Here is a 21580-nt window from a genome sequence, read left to right as displayed (position 1 = left end):
TGAAAACGTTTACAATAATACCAATCAACATAATAATACATATCAGTCAAAATGTTTCGATTCGTAAGTACAACAAAAGCTTTTATGGACCTCAATTCTTGATAGCAGATTATTATTACTAGGCATTTACTGACACGATTACTTCATAGCATAAAACTCTCGATGTCATTACTCTCTTTCACAAGGCAAGCTCTCCAGCTTCAGTAAGAGTTCATACTCTTTTGAAGCAAGCCTCTGCCAATGCTGCTGAATCCGCGACGGAGGATCAAGCTAGCGACCACTCTGCCCAGACCAACCCAAAGAGACAAGAGTTCGAATTGGAAGTCACTGAATCTGCACCTACTCCAGATCAGCTCAAGAGTATTCTGGAATATGTTGGTGTATCAAAGGTTGGCAGTATTGTTACAGGTGCAAAGGATGAAGCAGATGCCGTAAGGAAGATCAAAGCCAATGAAGATAGCTTCCAAAGACCTCTGGTATGTTCCTCGCCGTAGAATGTATCTTACGGAATGATCTTTTGACTAACATTTTAACAGACTGTAGATTGGAGCAATGGGAAAGCTGTTGTCGGAGATAGTAAATCTGAGATATTGACGATGCTCAATGCTCTTTCCAAAAATTAGACTTTGCATTATTTGCGCTGTACATCATCTCAAAAGTTTACAATACCAATTTCACAATATCAATTTGTTTAATCGCATCAACTACCTACTGAAGTTATCCCGCGTAACTGGACAATGTGACATATGGGAGTGAATAGATGGTTTTGAACCGGGCAGAAAAAGAGGTCTACTTATGTTTAATGGGATACAATGATTTGAAAGGGTTTATTAAATATTAAAACTTGGGATAGCAGTTGTATACCTAGGTGTTCAAGAAGTATGTTCCCTCAGTACTTGTTCCTCATTCCATGCAGTTCACCACGTACAGTTTCAAGTAAAGCATTCTTCGAATGGAGCTTTCGCTTCTCGTGTTTGACTCCAGTATAGGGAGGATGGAAGTCTGCAACATTGAAAGGACGAAAGAACGAAAGGACGAGACCCTCATTGCTAGAGTTTTCATGATGTGCGATCTGGCTCCTTCCTTTAACTCAGTTTGAACAGATAGGTAGGTACGATACAATAAAGCTGGCCTCGAAATATGCTAATGATAGCTAGATAATGAAGTATAAAATGCAAGCTCCAATAAAATTACCTATATCATTCACTTTAATCACCTGGGCACTCGTCATGAAGTTTTACTAGCAGTACTAGGTAGTACTTGTCATTCTTAGCGTTATCAGGAGGTGAATTAGTACGGTAAGGACTTTCTACTTTATCTCTCACAAAAACAATTCTCTTCTTCCTTTAAAAAAACAGTCAACCTTTCTCTTCAAGTCTTTTCAGCTTCTATTCTAATAAACCTTTCGGAAGGCCCTCTTCATACCTTGCACTTTTAATAACTCCCATCATAAACCTTTCTATTCCATCATTTCTTTACGAATACAATCTTTGCACTGCCGCGATCAATTCTCTCTCGTTGCATTCTCTTGTAGCATCAAACGAGTCAATTATTGTCGCATTGAGCTTCAAACTTTCATACAAGTTGCGTTGCTATTGCTGGCAATAGCAATTAACACAAAACAAGGCACATCAGGAATTCCATAATAATTTCACAATAATTCTATAATTGCTTGGGGAGAGCTCTCGCCGACATTACTGGCAAACATTCCCGACTTTTCATTTCTGAACTCAATTGGAACATTCAAAAAAACAATACAACTCCTCACTTCACGGCTCTACGAAGAGAATCTACCTACACCTACAGAGTCCTGTTTCCAATCTTCGAACCAATATCAACAATTGACACCCCCACATTTTCTACAATATCGCGGAACAATGAGTCGTCCACCTCCATATTACGTCCCGATACATTTGATGGAGAATTTTCGAGCTCCTCAAGTCCCTCAACCCACGGAAAGCAATGCTGAGAGATGGAACGTTCGAAATCTCCCTGATATGCCTGCATGGATCTCCACTGATCGTGGCCGCTTTCCAAAACGAGAATCTGCAGCTATGGGAATCCCCTGCATTGTGCACTGTGACGTAGTGGCTGATGCCAAGGCCAAAGCTGCCAGCTTGTTTGAAATATATCCAGACATTGTTAGCTATGTTAGCAAGCCTACCAACTGGGATGACCTGTACTTTCTTTGGGATGCAGCCGATATACAATTGGAGAGCCCTGGCTTCCTCTATTATGTCATGTTTTTCATTGGGGAGGAAAATGAGCGACGCAAACCAGAAATACAGAAGGAGATAAACGACGAAATTAATGAACATGCCGAAGCATGGGTCACAGATCATAGAGATTTGGTCTTGAACTCTGCTGCGGGTAGCATGTACCAGCATTTCTGCCAGGATGAACCTGAGGAAGTTGCTCCAGAGTTAAAGTCAACGCTCGAAGCAGCTTTGGAGAATTGTCGTTTGCGCCTGATACAAGCCACGACGGTTACTAATTCAGTCTCTTCTCATGAACCCTATCACCTGTTGAATCCTCAAGTTACCGGCGCTTCGAGTGTCAGAGCTGTCTCAGGCAATGGGACTCGTCATGTTCATGCCGGAAAGCAAGTCAATAGACCAGCAATTGCTCCTATGACAGGAAAAGCAGGAGGAATAAATCTTGGATCGCATTGTTTCAGTTCCATGCAACCCCAATCAAAGTCTAGCTTCCACACCAATAGTACTGCTAGTATGCCGTTAAATCCAACAGCTCAAAACAAATTGAAATCTGCGAATCGAGGTGAAGCTGCCGCAGGGATGACGTCGACTTATCCTCACCAACAACCACAAAATTACGATCGCTCCATAAAGGATCAGCGCAGTATGGGCAACAAGATTAATGCTACGACTAGCCTGAATGCTTCCCCAACTCGTTCTGAGAGCCACCAAAAGCAGAGTGGACTTCGCAACAAATCTAGGCATCGTGGAAATTCGATTGAGACTCATCAAAATAGAAGACATAATTGGACCGGGCCTCATGGAACCCAGCCACACAAGTTAATGCATCCATCGCAGAACAATCAACAACATAACATGTTCAATGGCACGCGAGGAAGCCCTTCTCGAGTTCTTCAGCCCGAGCCTATTTACTTCCATAAAGAGCACGCTCCCCTCCCCTTTACTGACAATTTCAACCGTCGCATGGACAAAGATAATTCGGTTAATTCTCGTATGGAACTTCCTAATGATGTTCGAAATCTGAAGAAACTTGAAAATTTTAAAATCAGTCAATCACTTGCCAACTTAGGTGAAATGGAAGGAGATCCGAAGCTGTATAAAACAGATGACTTCTGTCTGTATACCTATGACAATTCTGCTCCAAGATGCACCTCTGGCCGGACTCTATACATGACGGGTGCAGATTTGAAGATGTTTTACACTCATGAGTTGAAAAATCTAATGTCCCAAGTCGGAAAAGTGGTGTCAATCAAATTTTTACTCAGGCCCAATAACAATGGTCCGATTTTCATAACGTGAGCTTACACACTGACCTAAATAATGCAATAAAGCTAATTGTCATGATAGATTCGATGCCGATGTCTTAGCCATGGCAATTGAGAAATTTGATGGTTACAAGATGTCAAATGGGCGTGTACTAACAGCGGGATATCCACTTGAAAACTCAAGAGAGCGATCGGGTAGTAACTCCAGCTACCACAGTTACCATGGAGATAATCAAAACCGCTACATGTTTAATCCTGCCGCCGAAAATCGAGCCTGGTCAAGAAAAAACTCAATATCTCAACATCGACCCTCGAAATCCCAGAGTGGCCAAAACCAATTTCGTTATCAAAATGGCAATCATATGGCCCCAGGAAATGCCTCTGATCCCTTTCCATATACACCAGATTCCCAGTCTATCCCTCCCTATCCTTTGACACAAGCACCACTTCAACAAATTCCAGGACATGGACTAAGTGCGGCTTTCACAGAAGTTATTCAACATGAAAGAGGAGTAGGAGCATATTTCCAACAACAAATGCCTCGTGCAGTATTAAACAATAGAACAAATACTGCCGGTACAGCCCCATATCGATCATATAATGGAGCCCAGGCAGACCGTCATCGTAACGGCACAAGACCTGGAATTGATCACAACATGGCAAATTTGCCCAACCGCCCAGTCGACAAAAAAGAGAATTCGCCAATCAAGAAAACGTAAGTCAATATATACTGCGGAGGATTTTGTCATTTTACAAATCGCTGACATTCAATAAGCTTTTCACAATCTAGGCCTAGTGGAAAGGATTCAACTGACAGTTCGGGCAGTCGACACAAGAAGACAGTTGACCAAGATATGTGAGTCTTTTTGTTCAGTTGAAAATTAAAACTGGTTTTGAGCGTCGCACTAATATACAGATAGGCCATCCAATACAATCCCGATTGTAACTCCCGTCAGATCGACATCTCATATTCAATTGGACGATCAATACGCGTTGGCCTCACCAAAGGCTTCGCCAATCGAGGAACTGACAAGCTCTACAACAGGCCAATCTTTAACTACTGGGGCAAAAGTAGAGACCATGGCTGATATGAAGATGGAGAACGATGAACAGATACCGGTTGAGATTTTCGAATCAACAGGCCCTGTCGAGAGCTCCTTGCCAGAGCCATTGGGCGAAACAGTAGCTGCAATTGACTCGGAATCAATGTCACAAGGAAAGGCGAAGAATTCCAAGAAGAACAAGAAGCAATTCAAATCCAATAACAAAGCCGAGATCGATAAGGAAAACAACATTAGCGTGATCCCTGCCATGCTTTCGCCAACTGAATCGACAATTACAAATCCATCACTTGGCGGCGAGGATACACTGTTCAGTGGAGACTCTACCCGGAAACCAAGTATTTCTTCGACTGAATCTTTATCTAATGATGCTTCGAAAGACTCTATTCTCCAACAAGCTACTCGAGATGGGACCGATATTTCAGTAGACAGCGAACGAACAACTGGAAAATCCTTAGACAAAGAAGTCAGATCTGAAACCATCTCGACACCAAGAGTCACTACGGCTTCAATTACACCCAACGTACCTCTCGCAAAGTCTAACCACAAGAAGTCAAAGGCTCACGGTTCTACCAAGGATTTCAAGAAACAGACCCAGTCGAATTGTCCAGGCAATAACAATGTTTCTTCAACCACCAATACTGTATCTGTCCGTAAGACCGAGCCCAAGACAGTTAAACACCAAGGCAAGATCTCTAAAGATTGTGGTTCTGAATTTTTGGGGCAACAAGAACAATCAAAGACGGATTTGAAAAACAAGAAGAAGCGAAGCTTCCCTGAGGTCAATCAGGAGAAGATAAAGCCTTCGGTCTCAGTTGACCCCACAAACTCATCTGAATGGCCCGCTCTAGCTCCTTCCAAGTCTTCCCCTTCAAGTATTGCTGATGGAAAGCCGCCACAATTACCTGCTCTACCAGCTTTGAATAATCGCAGAACTAAGGAAGTAATATTACCGGCATTGCCACTCAAGCCGCATAGACAATCGTAAGAATTTCAAACCTAATATCCATTCGCCATGCGAGCTGATTCCGTGTAGGGGTTATACGCTAGGGAGCAAGGCTTGGCCGTTCGTAAGAAAATGCAAACGAAAGGTCTCACCAGAAGGTGGCGATGGATGATCAAGGTAGCATTGCTTTTGATGGCAGATTATGTCAATATTTGTATCTACTGGTATCCACTTATAAGATATCATCGATAGACGGGGTTGGAGATGAGAGTGATTTACTCAGAGTATAATTGTTTCACATCATTAGTAGTCACAAATTGATAACATTGAATACTCAAGAAGTTGGTGGTTACCTCTCTTCACGTGAATTTATTCCTCGACGTTCAGGATAAGAGCTCCTTTTTGATGTCTGCTTCTAGATTATGATCATTGCTGTTGTGTATCCACTCTTAAGATTAATGAGATGGTTTGCAGTAAAATGCAATCATGATTTTTTGGGGGTATGATTGCTTTTGATTCTTTATCTATGACTTCAAATGGTAGGCTCAGAGCCGAGATATCTTTCAGATAGGGATCTAATAAGATGACCGATATTTCAAATTCCGCTGTTATGTGGGATCACATCACAGTCATTTTTGTTTGTCATCGGCTATTCTAATAATGCATTATGTATATCTTGATTTCCTGAAATTGTGAACCATAGTTTTGGTACATCATCCGATCAAAAATAATACTAAACAAGATCCGATTGCAATATCCTGTGCTTGGTGTAATGGGAAAGAAGTGTAGTTTGGTTGGCCGTATCATGCCGCGTTGTGTGTTTTTTGATGTGATTGGTATGGTTGGTTTGGAACTTGAATTTAGGAGGATATTGGCAGTGTTTTTTTATGGGTTTTCGATGAATTTGGTAGTTTGTATAGATTGTTGGTATATTAATGTGAGTTTGTTGAAGGACCAATGCTCTTCACATTCCAGAATTTCAATTTTGCTGCTCGATATACTTTGTATGTCGTTGAATGGCAGAGTGTGATTAGATATCTATAGTTGGTCAATTCGTTTCTCTAGAGGAGAGACTCCATGTATGATCCTACGTGTCTGCTGCCCCTGGGCTACTTGGACTTTGAATAGAATTACGCGAGGTTTCGTTATCGTATTTGGATCATAGCCTCTGACCCTCGCTTCATTTGGTTGACCGTATTTGGAGAGCGTCATTTTCAGGATGTAGATGTACGGTTCTTTCACCATTGATTTTTCTGATTCAAAATCGGTTTATGAAATTCACTGTATGTATCTACTTTTCTTGGTAGGTACGTGCCTACCTGTGTTGGTATTCTAGACTTGGCCTGCAAAATTCACTCAGGATTTCCACTTTGGCAGTACCTAAACCTTCGGCCTTTAAGGACAAAGGTCAGGTTTGGTCTCGTATCTCGTTTCGGTTTGCTAGACCCTCCGCCTCGAATCTCTGTGACAGTTCTTGAAAAAATATGGCACCCAATCTCTAGAAACCTCTAACACACTCTATCCATTCTGGATTCCCCTACGGTTTCTCTGATACGTCTTTATTTTATCCTAGAATCTAAATATATATCTGGCACATCGAGATTTCATCTAGTATTTATCACTACTGAGTCTCACAATTTCCGTACTCGGCACGAAACACTCGTTACTTTCAAGACGTACTCGACAGCCAGTGGTTCTTTGAACTCATTCTTCGATACTTCGTTAGTTGCTTCTCATCTCCACAAATTGCCACATAAGCTTTTGTACTTATCATTTTATTAATGATAGAGCAACAAATTTTCTACCCATCATATCATCAACAGAAATATCATAGAGCTTCTTTTTATCACTTAGCCAACGATAACACCACAGAACTTCGACCAATCATCTCATCAGGGAGACTACCTGACTGTAACTAGATTTCCAAACCGATTCGAACAAACGCCATCGATCACTACCTATCACCAGCAATCATCATGGCAGATAGTAATACAAACGACGATTTGCCGCACCTTATTATGGGCTTTACAGCACTAGAGCACCGCAAAACCAACATGAAAAAGATCCTTAGTTTTTTGCACGAAAGGAACCACTCGAGATATAATAAAAGTCAGTTGTTACGTCGACTTTATGAGGTCGAGAGCGGCGGGCACGTTTCACATGCAAGGCAACAAGCTATTGATCTTTGGCTACGAAGAGGGGCCATAGGTCACATCAACGTTTATTATGATCAGAACGACCCATCCCGACAGTCGCAGGCATCTCGAGTCCTCAAACGCAAGAGATCCGCTGAACCCATATCTAACGGTTACACAGATATTCGGATTAAGCACGAAGAATCCATAAAGTCAGATCCGCAACTGAAGGAATGTTCTATATGTGCAGAAGACCTCGTACTCGCTAATTTCTCACATCAAATCTCGGCTCAGTGTACGCATGATCCAACATGCTGCAGCTCATGTCTATCTCGGTCTATTGGTGTGCAAATTGGAAGCAAAGAATGGAATCAGATTAGATGTCCCGAATGCGCGGTACTTCTCTCCTTTGACAATGTGAAGTTCTTTGCCTCCGAGGCAGACTTCATAAGGTATTTCATGTCCCCTGAAAATCTGCTCTACAGTCTCATGCTAACATATGATACATATACGACAAAAATTCGCTCTCATCTTGCATCAAAAGTGATCCCAACTTCACAAACTGCCTTGGGCCCGGCTGTAACAATGGTCAAATCCATGAGGGTGGTGACGATCAGCCTATCATGACATGCGGAACATGTAGTTTTAAAACATGCTTCACTCACAAAATGCCCTGGCACACCGATTTCACTTGTGAAGGGTATGATGACCAGTCTAGAGAAAAACTGCGACAAGAAGAAGCAAGTCAAGATCTAATGGATAAGGCCACCAAAAGGTGTCCCAATTGCCAAGTCCGCATCGAGAAAAACAAAGGCTGTGATCATATGACTTGTAAGATATTGAATCTTCGGAGTATCGAGTATTTGAGTTGCTAATTAAGGAACAGACAGTTCATGCGAGCACGAATTCTGCTGGATATGCTTCGTCGCTTATAGATTAATCCGCTCAATTGGCAACGCAGCACATCTATCAACCTGTCACTACTTTACAGGGAATCTTCCACGGCATCCAGACCAAATTCAATCTCCCCGTCAACTTCCCTGGGGATATCGAGCTATTGCAAGATCTGCAACCCCAGGTCCGGCATCACCACGTACGGCATTCACACCGCAAGAGCTTAGTATTGTGGGCCGGATCCGTGCATCTCAAACGCAGAGAAACAACCTCTGGGATTTTGACGACTTGGCTGATGAGGAATTTTAGGAGTCAATCCCACCCCGAGTTGACTTTTCGAAGCAATCAAGAGAGACTAGCAAATAATCTGGAGTAGCAACTATCATAGAGGAACATCATCACGTCTGGAGAAAGGGGTAAGGATTATTTCATGATTCGTTCTGGCTTTGTTGGGAGGATTTGGTGCTAGGTGTCAATGATTTCGCGGGTGCGAGGTTAATAATCATGATCTTACATGTACTCCGGGTTGGAAGAGGAAATCTATCAGGTGGGAGGGGGATAGTCAGGCAAATTGCAAAACAAAAGTTTTTTATGATGCGGGTGAATTTCTCGGATGTGACATATTCAATATTTCTCTTCCATTTTTCTTCTGGGTATCTCGTGCATCAATCAAAAGTTCAAAGATGTGCTTCTTTCATTGGAATCATTCATGCGTTTTGCGAATCGATCCGTCAGATGAAACTATACAGCTGCATCACCAGCAGCCAGATTAACGATCCTACCTGCTTGAGGACACTGAAACCATAAGTTGCAAGCAGGTAACTATTCAAGCTCAGTTTTATTCCTCAAATTCACTAAACAGCTCATGCACTGAAATACAGTGAATTAGAAGATCTTTGGCTTTGTGCGCCCCTCACTGAGCTCGGTTTCCATCTTATTTTACAACTGCTTCCACTTCTCCTCTGACTTTGTTCCTTAACTTCCAAATTTTAAATCTTCCAGCAAAGAAGAGGAAGACTATTTGTTTTTTTTGCTTTCTTTATTGGAGAACCATCATACTGCGCTCTTGATCAATTCGATATTACTGAGTGTGGGTATTTAAATCCTATTTTTACCTGCAAGGTGAAAAGTATCAATCACTTCCACCAAGCCAAAACCTCAATCTTCAGGTCTTATTCCAGGTAGATAATCCTTTTTGGAAAAGATTGTAAGTAATGCAACTCTGATTGCACCCATCATGCACTGGATGGAAAAAACTAGTTCCCATTCTTGTATAGAGCCATCGTCATCCAACATGTCGACCGCAACCGTTCCCTCCACGATGAAGGGTCAATGTGCTCATTGCGGCGCTCCAGCCCATAGGAAATGCCCTGGATGTTCTTCTCCACTCGGCGAGTAGGCCGTTGCAACCATCTATTATTGCGACGAAAAATGTCAAGCGGAGCACCGAAACTTTCACAATTCTGCTTGCAAGGCTCATCAGACCAAGAAGCTGTTATATTGTGCTGGCGAGACGCTGCAGGAAATCCTCTATCGATATCGTGAGGTTATGTTTAACATAAGGGTTTTGAAGCTCGAAGACAGAAATGGAACGCTTTACGTTGATGAAGACTATCCGGACGAGGAGATTAAAATGCAAATCTTCCATGACTTTCCAGTCAATTTGGTCCAGAATGTGGAGGATAAGCATGCTTTGCTGGCACAAAATGCATGTAGCGAGGCTATTACATGGATGCAAGAGGTCACTGGACAGTTTCTCACGGGTAAGCAACCAGGTGTTGCGCAGAATGAGAAAGAAAATGGCTGACGGGAGGGAAGGAATTGCTGCCAAGATTGCAGAAGTCGGTGTCACACCGAAAAACGCAAAGAGAAGAGTCAAGCAGCTTCTTGGCTCTGGCAAATACGATAATTCCGAGTTCCCACATAGCTGGTTCAAGGTCATTCTTACGGTGGCGCATACAGTCTCGATCTCACGAGCGCTCAATATGGCTATTATCTTCCAGTGACACCATGGCCCCAATACCTTGACAATCGTGTCTCGAAAATCTACAGCTCAGGAGAATTTGGTGACGCAAAGAATGAATACACAACGCTTATTAATGACCCAGCCGACCCCATCGCTGAGATTGGCCACATAAACCAAGGCTGCTCTGACGCAATGAAAGCGGCACAGTCAAGTGGGAAACAGAAGTCGGCATGCCGATATCTAGCTTCTTGAAATTGCCCCAGAAACAATTTGAACAAAAGCAAAAGGAACTTTGTGACTCCGTCGCTGATTGTCTTCGTTCTTATCAAAAATGCACTTTAGAATAAGTAGGAGCAGCTTCCAAGAAGTCGGGTGGTGTACCTAAGACTTCCTACTCCCCCGAAGGAAGTTTGATGGATAGTTTCTTCGAGTTGATGAAACATGCCTAGTAGAGTTCATCGCACATTGACTAAGTTACTGGTCGCATGGGGGAAGCTTCGATTTTCTTGAATGGGGAACGTTTGGTTCGTATCATTTTCATCGAACGGATTGGTTTCATTTGCAATGAAACTTGGTCAATCAAGTTATGGGAGGGTACTAAGAGTACCGAAATCACTTCCAGATAGGATAAAATCATATCTGGTGGCCATGGTAGGTTTATCAGACAAACTCATATGATAGAATTAATCGGTCAATTATATGCCCTTGAATGCTCATGATAAGGTTCAATTTTGTGTATAAGGCTCCATCAAAGTATCTGGACATGCCAATAACAAACTTCCAACTGCCACATGAATCAGCAGCTCCTCACGTCACTCAATTAGAAAGCCTAATAGTAAATGATCGCCTCTCGAACATGTATGTCCTACAGAACTTTACCTACAGTTAGCTATTTCTTCATGAAGTCAATAGTTGATGAGTAATGAATATTCATTGGTTAGATGAAGGTTCCATCGTTTGCACAGTCATACTTTGAGGGCGATTCACAACAGTCTAGAAATGTAGCAGCGTCTTCGCTTAGGATAGTCTTTGTGAAATCTAGCTTAGCTTGTTGGGATATTCAAAGAGATCTCGTCCCCCAAAGAGCCCTAGAGTAAGGCTGGGCAGTGAGGCTCTGGTTTGCCTAACAGAATAAGACCTCTAGTAATGATTATATGCAGCATCCAGAATGTTTCTTACTCCAGTTGAAAAGATTCCCCCATCTCGCTTATTGGTAGCGTAGTACTAATATCAAATCTATGGAGTACTAATCAAACAAAAGTGGCATGATGTCGTGGCTTAGCATCATAGCTCAACAACGCCCATGTCTTATATCCTCAACTTTCTCCACTAAATGTTCTCTGTGAGGACTAATGATATGGATTGTACCTACTGCTTCCGAGTCTCTGGAGAGTACTGTGCGATTATGTGATAAGGCTTTCCGGCACTCGGTACATTACAGATGTGTCTCATTAGGCTGACTACACTAATTGTCATTCTGCTAGCGCAATGAAGGTATGGTAATAGTGGGCGGCTGAACGAGCGAGGTTCAAGGCTGCCTGTAAGATTTTTTCTTTGCAATACCTGTTTCAGAGATGAAAGAAGTCGTCTCTCGGGTTGTACAGAATGAAGTAGGAGAGCCAGAAACCCCAAGAGACACGAAGCTTTCGGCTTTCTTGGTCTAGAATCTACTCTCAAGAGATTGTTGGCAAAGCCCAACTAGGTTTGCCACGATGAAGTCCAGCACCGTACATGATAAGGAAAATGAGTAGATTATCAGAGATACCAAACTAGCCCCTCACAGGTCGCAAGAACAACAATGTTGTGCGATGTTTGACAGCGTGGACAGTGCCCCCAATCGGTTAAATTAGTTCTTCAACATTGAACTAATAGCACATCTCGCTTTATATGAAACTCAACATCAAGCTGTGTTCGCTCGCCAAGAGAGTGATTGATATGGTCCAACACTCCTAGTCTTCCAATGAGTGTACTTTCTGCAATTATTTTTTGAATAAGTCGTGAAGAAATATCAAATCACATGCGGATGGTTGAAGAAATCGCTAATTAAGCTCCTTCCGGCTGTACTCCACCTAGCAGGTGCCACCTTTTGAAGTGGCCTTGTGCTTACCACAAAGGCGAACCTTTTATCCTTGACCTTCTCCCAAGAAAATATTTCCTCACTTGAGGGTTTTTCTTACTTGCCCATCACGCGAATCGGAAGACATGCCGGCAAAGCAAACGATAGAAAACAGATATGTGGATGTGGAAAAGCTCAAGGCTTTTTTGAAAGGGCGATTCCCCGGGCAAAACTTCGAGGTCAAGGTCAGTCATCATGTTTTTTCTTCAGCAGTCCCGGGGGTCTTTGGAATATTTTGAGCTGATTTGAATCTTTAGCTTCGACTTGGGCGATTTTTCGTGGAGGCACCAGAGATTCTGACACTTGTTTGTTTCGCATTTTCTTCTTCTTCTCTTTCCTCCCACCGAAATACGTGCACTAACCTGCGCAACGAAGGATGAGATTGATTCTTTTACGGAATCAGCGGCAAAGGGTGGCTGAGTGCATGCAGAAGAAATCTGTCTGCATGATGTAGTGCTTATTCGTCTTGATATAACTGGTTGGGAAATTCGCCAGAGGAAAGATAGGTGGAAGACAGGGCATATCACATAGAATTACGGATGTTGATAAACCAATTTCTGCCCGCGGTTTTGTGACTCACGATTGCCTTTTTTTCTCTCACTACCAAATTCAGTTGCCTTCTTTTCGTTATGACTTCCACTGCGCCCTGTTTATCCCCTCAAGTCATTGACGGACATTATGTGGACCCTCGAAAATTGATTAGCCTGTTACAACGAGTGTATGGGACAGTTGATGGCAATAACAATTTTCGAGTCGAGGTAAAATTCAACTATTGACTTCTTTTCGTGATGAGATCTAATACGTTTGTTATAGTTGAGATTGAATCGCTACAAGATATACCGTCCTTCCGACGATGATAATGTTCAAACGTTGACCGAGGTAAGAAGCAGTCAACTGAAATACTCATGAATGATTGGGATATTGATGGATTTTAGGAACAAATACAAGATTGTCGAATATATAGAAGGCGCAATCGTTGATCTGGCAGGTGTCGAAGAGGAAGAGCTCGTTATATCTCAATCGGTATTTTTGCTAATTATGAGAATTCATAATTCTGCCAGTCTTCTAGTCATGGAGTACGGGTGTTCTACACATTAATTTTTTGGGGAAAATCGATGTCCATTTCCGGGCTAAAAAGCGTGTCATTATTTGTCTTAGCATTGCAATTAAATTCAACGTTCTAGATGCGTTTAAAAGAATCATATAAAAGCTCAAAAACGGAACCGCTTACCATATTCTCAGACTACATTCTAGACCAGCGATTGTGATAACGATCATAATTTTGATCAGTAAACGACTATGGTCAAACACCATAATTTCAAAGGGAATTCGCCTCTTGGACGATGTGTTATCACAGCCGTCAGCTGCAGTGATTGTTGTACCATTATGCAAGGCTATCATGGGCTGTGTGCGGGGTGAATCTTTTCGCTTGAGGTAGGGAAATCAGTTATCGTATAATTAAACACTCTATGTAAATATTTATACGCTCATGAAGCCAGGAGTAGTGTTTATCGTATCTGATACTTGGACATGGCTGAATATCTTCATCTTGACGATTTGAAGGCGCTTCAATGCAAAATTGAAGCTAGGGCGAATAATCTATTCATCAAAACAGCGGAAAAGAGCTCTTTCCAAGTCATCAGGCTCTCCAAACCTGTCACAACAAGGAAAGAGCCAAATATTCCCACTTTTCAGAAGAACCTAGATGTCTACGAAGTTTCCCAAGTCAATCTCCTCAAAGAGACGGATGATGTTTGTCAAATCTTCATTGTACGACATGACAGATGCTGGGCAAGGTTAAACATTGAGAGAGCACTATTTGAGCATTTCGTTAATATTTATGAAGTCTGCGAAGAGTTTTGGAAGTGCGTGTTTGCGTTTGGGTTAAAGCAGAGAGAAAACGAGTTCGAGTTTCCTAGATTAAGAAGCAGAATAAGGAAGACTTTCGACATAACTGATCCATATGAGCCCAAAGGTATATCTTGGATATTATAACCAAATTGAGATAAAGAAAGCTAAGATTTTATCTGAACAGATCTGATGTATGTGATTCGTCAGGTAGAGCTAAATGGGCGAGGAGGGACAAACCCTTGGTCTATTCGTCAGACAGCAGTGTATCATGGAAGGAAGCACGATGGAATTTCTGCGCTACCCGTCTCGATCAAAAGCACGCCCTCGGTGCTTTTGATTATTGCACCTACGTCTAATGCAGAGATGAGAATGACAGCATATCTCGAAGAAAGAGCCGCTGACAAGCGACAGACATTATCATGGAATTTGCATAGACTCGTAGTATCAGATAGTCTTTCGGGATGGCCGGACTATATGGCAAGCCTTGAAGCAAGACTGAGAGAGCAAGTATGTTTTCCGAATATGAGAGCTCGATGATCCAATTTCTGATTAATTTCCACAGACAAACTTGATAATATGCGCGCCCGATGACATGGAAGAAGAACCTTCCTCAGAACACGGAATAGGGTTTGGATCACGACAAGAATTGAAGGTCTTGGAGGATTTTGTGCTTGACCTTTTGATGATACTTCGGACAAAAGTAGAAACCATTACTGGCCTTCGGGACCAATGCAAGGAATATGCAAACGAATTCGGAAAACAAATGGAAATTGAAGAGAGAGCATCTCATTACCTGATACTGAGAGAATTCGACGAGTATGTGAAGGATGCGGAGTCATATCTAGGTCGTGCGAAAGACTTAAGAGATCGAATACAGTCAACTGTAACTTTGGTACGTATGCGGCGAATCCAACTGTAACTTTCGTAAAAATTAACCTACTGCAGCTATCGGATTTTTTAAATCACGAAGAGAATAAATCAATGCATCATTTGACTGTGAGTATTCATGACTATACCCTTGAAAGGAGAGCTAATGAATCTATAGGAGAGAAGTACAAAAGATGCTGCAGCTGTCAAAATCTTGACCATAATTACCCTTGTCTACCTGCCCACTACGATTGTTGCCGTCAGTTTTCCGACCATCAAGTTCATTCAATCTACTAATTCGTCTTAGAATTTCTTCTCCACCCAATTTGTGCAGACGAGCGATAGTGGACATATGACAATAACGGAGAACTCTTGGATATTAGCAGCCATTTCAATACCTTTGACAGCTTTAACCATAATTCTGTGGTGGGCTTGGGTTTACCTCAGTGAGGTGAAGAAAGAGGTGACGGCATCCGAGAAATCAGATTCTAGCCGTCAAGACAGCTTTCGGTCTTTCATTTCTTCCAGCAGGAAAAGCTTCAGGAGTTATTCTATATCAAGAAACCGGCTTAGGAAGTCAGATATCGAAGCAGGTGTTTCTTCTCATGTGAAAAGTATGGCCCCACCACCACTTTTTCGGGACTCTGGTGTGGGAACTTGGTCAACTACAGCGACAACTATCAAGTCAGGCTAATCACACTTATCTCGCATTCGCTATCAGATACTGGGGTCTTTAGCAAAGTATGAGGAGGGTTACATCGCATTGTAGTATTGTAGTAATGCATTTGGCATATCCAAGGCCATGTCCGAGTTACGTCTCTTACTCTCAGTGTTTGTCCTGAACCGCAAAATTGGTTGAAAGTAGCAGAAATTTTTCTGTATTAGGTCACTCATCCATGGGTTGGAATCTACGACCTGTACAATTCAATAAAAGCTCCAAAATGCCCCACTTCTCTACCCCAGTTCTTGCAGATCACATATAAGCGATGGCTTGTTTTTTAGACTGCTAGATTGAGCTATGCGCAGCTTACATCTTGCTGGTTGTATCTTACTGGCCACTGTCGTCCGACAAATGATGAGCCCCTGTAATGTAGTCATGTTACTTATGAGTAATTACTGATTGAAGTTCATATTTGCCTGAATCGCTTGTTTACACATTTCAAGGAAACTTATGCTCAGAAACCGGTTCTCGGAGCCCTGTCTCACTGGAGGAGGATTTCATGTACAAACACTGCGCCTTCTACTCGGATGCCCAATTTACGCTTATAATGGACTCGAAAAAGAACATATTGACAATCATGGCTTTAAGTTCCCACACGGCAAATTGGAATCAAAACAGAAGTGTGGAGGCTTGGACGCTGATGCTATCTTTCAGGAAACACGGTCAGCACCCCCATTCGAATTTGCTCTACAGCACCTTCCGTTTTGAGACACCGTCTTGATCTTTCAAGGGTTTCGCTTACTACATACAATAAAGTATCACACACATACTATATTAATGCCAATGACATAGTGAGCCTGCGCTGGCGACCCAAAACGCGACCCTTAGAGCCTCATGAGAGTTAATTGTGTGTGGAGGCTGATAACTTCGCCTTCCTCAGCTTTTTTGACCGATTGAATGAGCCATATAGTTTACAAAATGGAGACTCGTGCCACTCAAGAGAATGCAATCGTGCCTTATAAGGAAGCACATGCGTTCATAAATAATCGCCACAACTTCGCATATCCCAATGGGACTTATTCAACTTCTTATTTGCAACATGAAGCTTTTCCACCGCTCGGCAAAAGGTGAATCAGGCACAAGAAAAAAAAGTCCTTTGTCACACAACGGAAACCAGCCCTCGGTAGGAAAGCTCGATGCTTCTTTTGGTGGCCACCACTGACTAGCTCGCTGACACTACTCAGAGTAACACAAGTAATGCGACTACCAATCGTGAAACTCCTAATCCCCGATCATCCACAAATGGACGACTAGTTCCTGGTAAAAAAGAGTCAGGCGGAGGTCAACCCGTCTTGCTACAACAAAAATTAAGTGGTAGTCGAAGAGAAACTTTCCCGCAGTCGGGACAATTTTTCATTCCGATTTGTCGCCAAGAATCCATACTCACCGTCGAGGCGATTGAAGACGATATACGCAGATGTGATGCCACGATATCAATTGATCGAGCGAGAGTTTATGCACAGTGGGCTCGCGAGAATGGAAGAAAATTATACGCGACCTTAGCTTACATGGAAAGGGGTGCGGATGTGCGCCACCTCGTGAGACAAAAGATTTCGGACAAGGATCTTCCTTTAAAGTACATTAGAGGTGCTCTCTCCCCCGAAACAGAGACGCGAGAAAAAGGTGGTCTTTTTCTCAAAACAGGGGTGCGAGTAATGGATATTGGTCATTGGAGGGATAAAGAATTGGAAGAGTTCTTCAACACACAGTGGTGGATGATAGCACCTGTTTTCAAGGACAAAGCAGAACTTGAACTCACCGCAAGGGAGGTTCTGCCTTTTCTCCCCTTTGATGGCGACGACACAGATAAAATGGAGACCAAGCAGGGAGCATACAGCGAGGTTTTCCCCGTAAATATTCATTCTTCTCATCATGAGTTTTGGAATAGCGACCACGAAAAGGTAAGACTGGGATTTGGTTATTGAAAACATGTACTAATGAGATGTAGACAGAGAGGCCATTAATAGCCGTGAAAAGATTATTTTCGACCGATGAGATAGAGTTTAAGAAGGAGCGTGATGTCCTGAAAACCCTCGGCAGTAAATCGCCACCACATCCACACCTAATTCGATTATTGGCCACTTATCGACAAGTCGGGAAATATCATCTCATATTTCCATACGCAGAAAGCAACCTAAGATCTTACTGGGAAAAACGCCCACTTCCGCAATTTGATCACGAAACAGTCATGTGGGCCTTGACACAGATGTGTGGGATCTCCAATGCATTGCTGCGACTGCATGAGTTTAAAGTTACATTTCCACTGAACGTTGGCGGTGCGGCAAATGTTCGTGTGCAAACGGAAGATGACGGTCAAATAAGCGTACGGGCAGGCGAAGAGATGTTCGGTCGTCATGGCGATATCAAGCCGGAAAATTTATTATATTTTTCGAAAGGCCCTGAAGCAGAAGATCCACGGGGTGTTCTAAAGCTGGCCGATTTTGGCCTCGGGAGATTCCATGGCAGAGATTCAAAATCAGGAATAAGGCCTTCTGGGATACTCTCATCCCCAACCTATGAGCCTCCTGAATGTAAACTTCGCCGCCCGGTGTCTCGAGCTTATGATATTTGGAGTTGTGGATGTGTGTGGCTCGAATTCATTACATGGCTTGTGAAAGGTAGTGCTGGTATAGAAGAATTTGCGGATCGGAGAGGTAATAGTGCAGGACTCAATGACATTAACGATGACAATTTCTTCACCATCCCACGAAAATCAAATAGTTCTTCAGAAGCTACCATCCGAGCCGGAGTCATAATATGGGTCGAGCAATTGCATCAGCATAAGAGATGCTCCCAACTTATCCATGATCTGTTGAAATTGATTATGAACGACCTTCTACTCATTGACGCAGATGAGCGTATCAAAGCTAGCGAGTTCCATCAGCAAATGAAGAACTGCTATCAGAAAGCAACAGAAGATCCAGACTACATGTTGAAGTCAGCACCTTCATCGCCGAAGGATTCGAAAGCGACACTTCTCGAAATACCGCGACATGAGACATCCGGATCTCACATGACCTCCAGCGACCAAATGAGTGTAAATGTCTCGCGGCATTCTAGTGTATCTCGCAATTCCAGAGACTTGAGCCCGAAGTCCAAGAAAAATGTAACTTGGCCGACAGATCTCACCAAGGAGTGATATGGAAATATTTTTCTCATTGAACCAAACCTCTTTGTCTAGAGCACAGGGTACAACAAGCTTCAGTCGTTTGCACTTCGAACTGGAACCGATAGATTCTAGAATCTTAAGCACTGGAAGTTGAACCTTCATTTTGTTAGTTTAAAGATGCATGCATTGGATCAGGAAGAGAGGTATGACCCCCTTATTACTTATCGTTCTGGACACGAACTTTTTCTTACCTTTTTTTCTCGAAGTAGGGTCATCATAAATTTGTAAAGGAAACCACTGCGAATCGTCTGGAAATAAAAAAACACAGTCTTAGTATATTTGTTTTTCTCCTCCATTATCGACTTATGCTACGGCGTCAGGAATACCAGGAAACTAGAGCGAAGGAGCTTCCATGTTTTCTGGGCTGCTGTTGTAAAGAATTCCTAGGTATTACAAACCAAGAAAGAAGTCACCGGAATTCTTCTACGCTAACAGGGGACTAAGGCGAGAAACAGCCGAGTCTCAAGCACAGAGGAAAGCACGGTTGCGAGCAGTAGATCTTACAGAAATCATGTTGTGTCAGGCTTGTTAGTTGTCCAGGAAATATATCGTTTTATTATTTTCAATTTCGAAATATTTAGCAATAGCAATTTAAACTTCCCACGAATGCAGTGATACAAGCCTTGATGACTCTACGAAAGTTTGTATCAAGTCCGGAAAGATATTCCTTTTCATGCCAAGCCCCCGCCAAGTCGACATCCACTTTGCTGCAGCCGAAATCAATGTCCATCCAAATGCATGTATCTATTCGTATAACGAAAGGGTAACAAACAGAAACTTTCAGGCTCCCAGTTCTGTGAGACAGCGCAAAACTATATCAGAACAAAGAGTATCAAACTTTTCTGTCCAATGAGTGAGAACAAAGTCGGATGCACTGTATACCGGCTTGAAAATCCTCAAATTGGCGATAGCAGAGCACAGAGGTCTGATAGCAGGTCTGCCATGGTTCAGTGTCTGCTGCTTGACCTTTGCCTATTTCTTGCCTTTTTGAGCCTCAAGTATATCCGCCAGATATTCCTTCCACTGCTCCATCTTAATCGCCGCTAGTCCTCTTGTCATAACAGTTTGGAATTGAATATTAGGAAGTGTAAAGTGTTTTGAATATGATCTCATTTAATTCCTGAGTGTATCTTCGTCGGTAGATAGTTCTTCAATCTCAGTAGGTTGGCGAAAGTGTCTCATACGAGGATGAAGCTCAGGATGTGTCTTGTTGATGCGATATTGGCTGAGATTGCGAATCAAATCAACATGGCCTTCCGTAAAGATAAGATCGGCATGCTGCTCAGGCGTGAAGTTTTTCTCTAAGCAAAGCATTCCATTGCACGTCCTAATGGTGGGATAACACTTGCCCAGGTGATGATGATTTATCACGATGTGAAGATTGATCAATCTTGGGAAATGGGAGAGAATTGACGCTAGAAAGCCCCGCCTGTTCAAGCCTCCAGAGGCAATGCACAAGTTCTGAACTCGACTAAGTTGAATCCTGTCCATACTTTTGAGACCGTCTTGAAATTGAACCCGGCAATCACCTGGATCTTCAAGAGGGGCCTCGAACGTCTTCGCGTTAAGATAGAGTATATCTACAAAACAATCAAAATAGGTTCGAGCGAACCCAGAGCAACCATTGTCGAAAAAAAAGAAAACATCATCTTATAATGATTGAGCGCGACCCGGTGAGATTCAATGCAAGCCGATAGCATTGCTGGTACTCGACGTCCGGATTTTAACGTTGAGACGTGACGATACGAGGGACGACTAGTATCATTGTAGAATGGCAGCAGATGTTTCTCCTTAGGCTTTGGTTCTCTGAATTCTATAAAACGGTGGTCTGCTTGTAAGAGTACAATACGTGGACCAGGCAGAGCAAACTTCCATATTCGAAGGCGTAACTCTGCAGGGAGTTCTGGAAATCGCCAGAAATCATCTTTGGCCGGCATGACGGTACTTGATCGTAAACACGGTGCCGTAGAAACAGGTAAGGGGGAGGAAGAAATGGAAACCAACTTTTGAGGATCGTGATCTGATGGCGCAAAGACCTGTCTCACGCTGCTTTCTTTTTAATGTGGTTTCTTTGGAGCTTTTGTGAACTCTTTCGAGAGGTAGAAAAACACAGGCAAATAGTTAAGAAAGACACAAATGTTGATCGGGATTCGTTTCAGAGTCGTTCAGGGTCGAGTACCAAGATTTTTAATCTGCGTCTTGACTTAGAGAGAGTATGTGAAGTCCACGGTGAGATTAGAAGTTGAAGTCTAACTTATTAGTAGCCTAACGAATTCGAGCCAACTGAAGGAAAGCTGAAGCCTTGATGTTCACTATCATCTGTAGAAGCTAGGTAGAAACTGAGGCGGTAGTCATGGGTAGCAAAAAATGAAT

General features: G+C 42.6%; 8 protein-coding genes across 8 annotated transcripts; 7 read left to right on the top strand and 1 right to left on the bottom strand.

The window, feature by feature from the left end:
• Positions 1-51: 51 nt before the first annotated feature.
• Positions 52-623, top strand: Bfra_001330 (putative duf1687 domain containing protein; the record flags this gene model as incomplete). Its single annotated transcript, XM_037331764.1, has 3 exons — positions 52-63; positions 150-476; positions 537-623. 3 exons carry the CDS (start codon positions 52-54, stop codon positions 621-623), a joined length of 426 nt encoding a protein of 141 aa, XP_037195918.1.
• A 1254-nt stretch (positions 624-1877) lies between these two features.
• On the top strand, positions 1878-5660 carry Bfra_001329 (uncharacterized protein; the record flags this gene model as incomplete). The annotated part of the gene is made up of 5 exons (XM_037331763.1): positions 1878-3511; positions 3564-4196; positions 4257-4337; positions 4402-5526; positions 5579-5660. The coding sequence occupies 5 exons, from the start codon at positions 1878-1880 to the stop codon at positions 5658-5660; spliced, it is 3555 nt and encodes a 1184-aa protein (XP_037195917.1).
• A 1804-nt stretch (positions 5661-7464) lies between these two features.
• On the top strand, positions 7465-8826 carry Bfra_001328 (putative ring finger protein; the record flags this gene model as incomplete). Its single annotated transcript, XM_037331762.1, has 3 exons — positions 7465-8075; positions 8168-8454; positions 8510-8826. The coding sequence occupies 3 exons, from the start codon at positions 7465-7467 to the stop codon at positions 8824-8826; spliced, it is 1215 nt and encodes a 404-aa protein (XP_037195916.1).
• Positions 8827-10066: 1240 nt separating this feature from the next.
• On the top strand, positions 10067-10735 carry Bfra_001327ia (uncharacterized protein; the record flags this gene model as incomplete). The annotated part of the gene is made up of 3 exons (XM_037331761.1): positions 10067-10280; positions 10336-10391; positions 10445-10735. The coding sequence occupies 3 exons, from the start codon at positions 10067-10069 to the stop codon at positions 10733-10735; spliced, it is 561 nt and encodes a 186-aa protein (XP_037195915.1).
• A 2493-nt stretch (positions 10736-13228) lies between these two features.
• Positions 13229-13697, top strand: Bfra_001326 (uncharacterized protein; the record flags this gene model as incomplete). Its single annotated transcript, XM_037331760.1, has 3 exons — positions 13229-13357; positions 13413-13478; positions 13548-13697. The coding sequence occupies 3 exons, from the start codon at positions 13229-13231 to the stop codon at positions 13695-13697; spliced, it is 345 nt and encodes a 114-aa protein (XP_037195914.1).
• Positions 13698-14129: 432 nt separating this feature from the next.
• On the top strand, positions 14130-16011 carry Bfra_001325 (uncharacterized protein; the record flags this gene model as incomplete). The annotated part of the gene is made up of 6 exons (XM_037331759.1): positions 14130-14574; positions 14635-14957; positions 15013-15342; positions 15396-15446; positions 15496-15576; positions 15625-16011. The coding sequence occupies 6 exons, from the start codon at positions 14130-14132 to the stop codon at positions 16009-16011; spliced, it is 1617 nt and encodes a 538-aa protein (XP_037195913.1).
• A 1036-nt stretch (positions 16012-17047) lies between these two features.
• Bfra_001324 (putative protein kinase domain-containing protein) lies at positions 17048-19177 on the top strand (the record flags this gene model as incomplete). Its single annotated transcript, XM_037331758.1, has 3 exons — positions 17048-17161; positions 17223-17939; positions 17987-19177. 3 exons carry the CDS (start codon positions 17048-17050, stop codon positions 19175-19177), a joined length of 2022 nt encoding a protein of 673 aa, XP_037195912.1.
• Positions 19178-20320: 1143 nt separating this feature from the next.
• On the bottom strand, positions 20321-21144 carry Bfra_001323 (uncharacterized protein; the record flags this gene model as incomplete). The annotated part of the gene is made up of 2 exons (XM_037331757.1): positions 20321-20787; positions 20820-21144. 2 exons carry the CDS (start codon positions 21142-21144, stop codon positions 20321-20323), a joined length of 792 nt encoding a protein of 263 aa, XP_037195911.1.
• Positions 21145-21580: the final 436 nt, after the last annotated feature.

Source organism: Botrytis fragariae, assembly GCF_013461495.1.
Source record: "Botrytis fragariae strain BVB16 chromosome Unknown tig00000006, whole genome shotgun sequence".
Classification (NCBI taxonomy): Eukaryota; Fungi; Ascomycota; class Leotiomycetes; order Helotiales; family Sclerotiniaceae; genus Botrytis; species Botrytis fragariae.
Note: the sequence above shows the minus strand (reverse complement) of the source record. Positions and strands in the feature narration are given on the sequence as shown.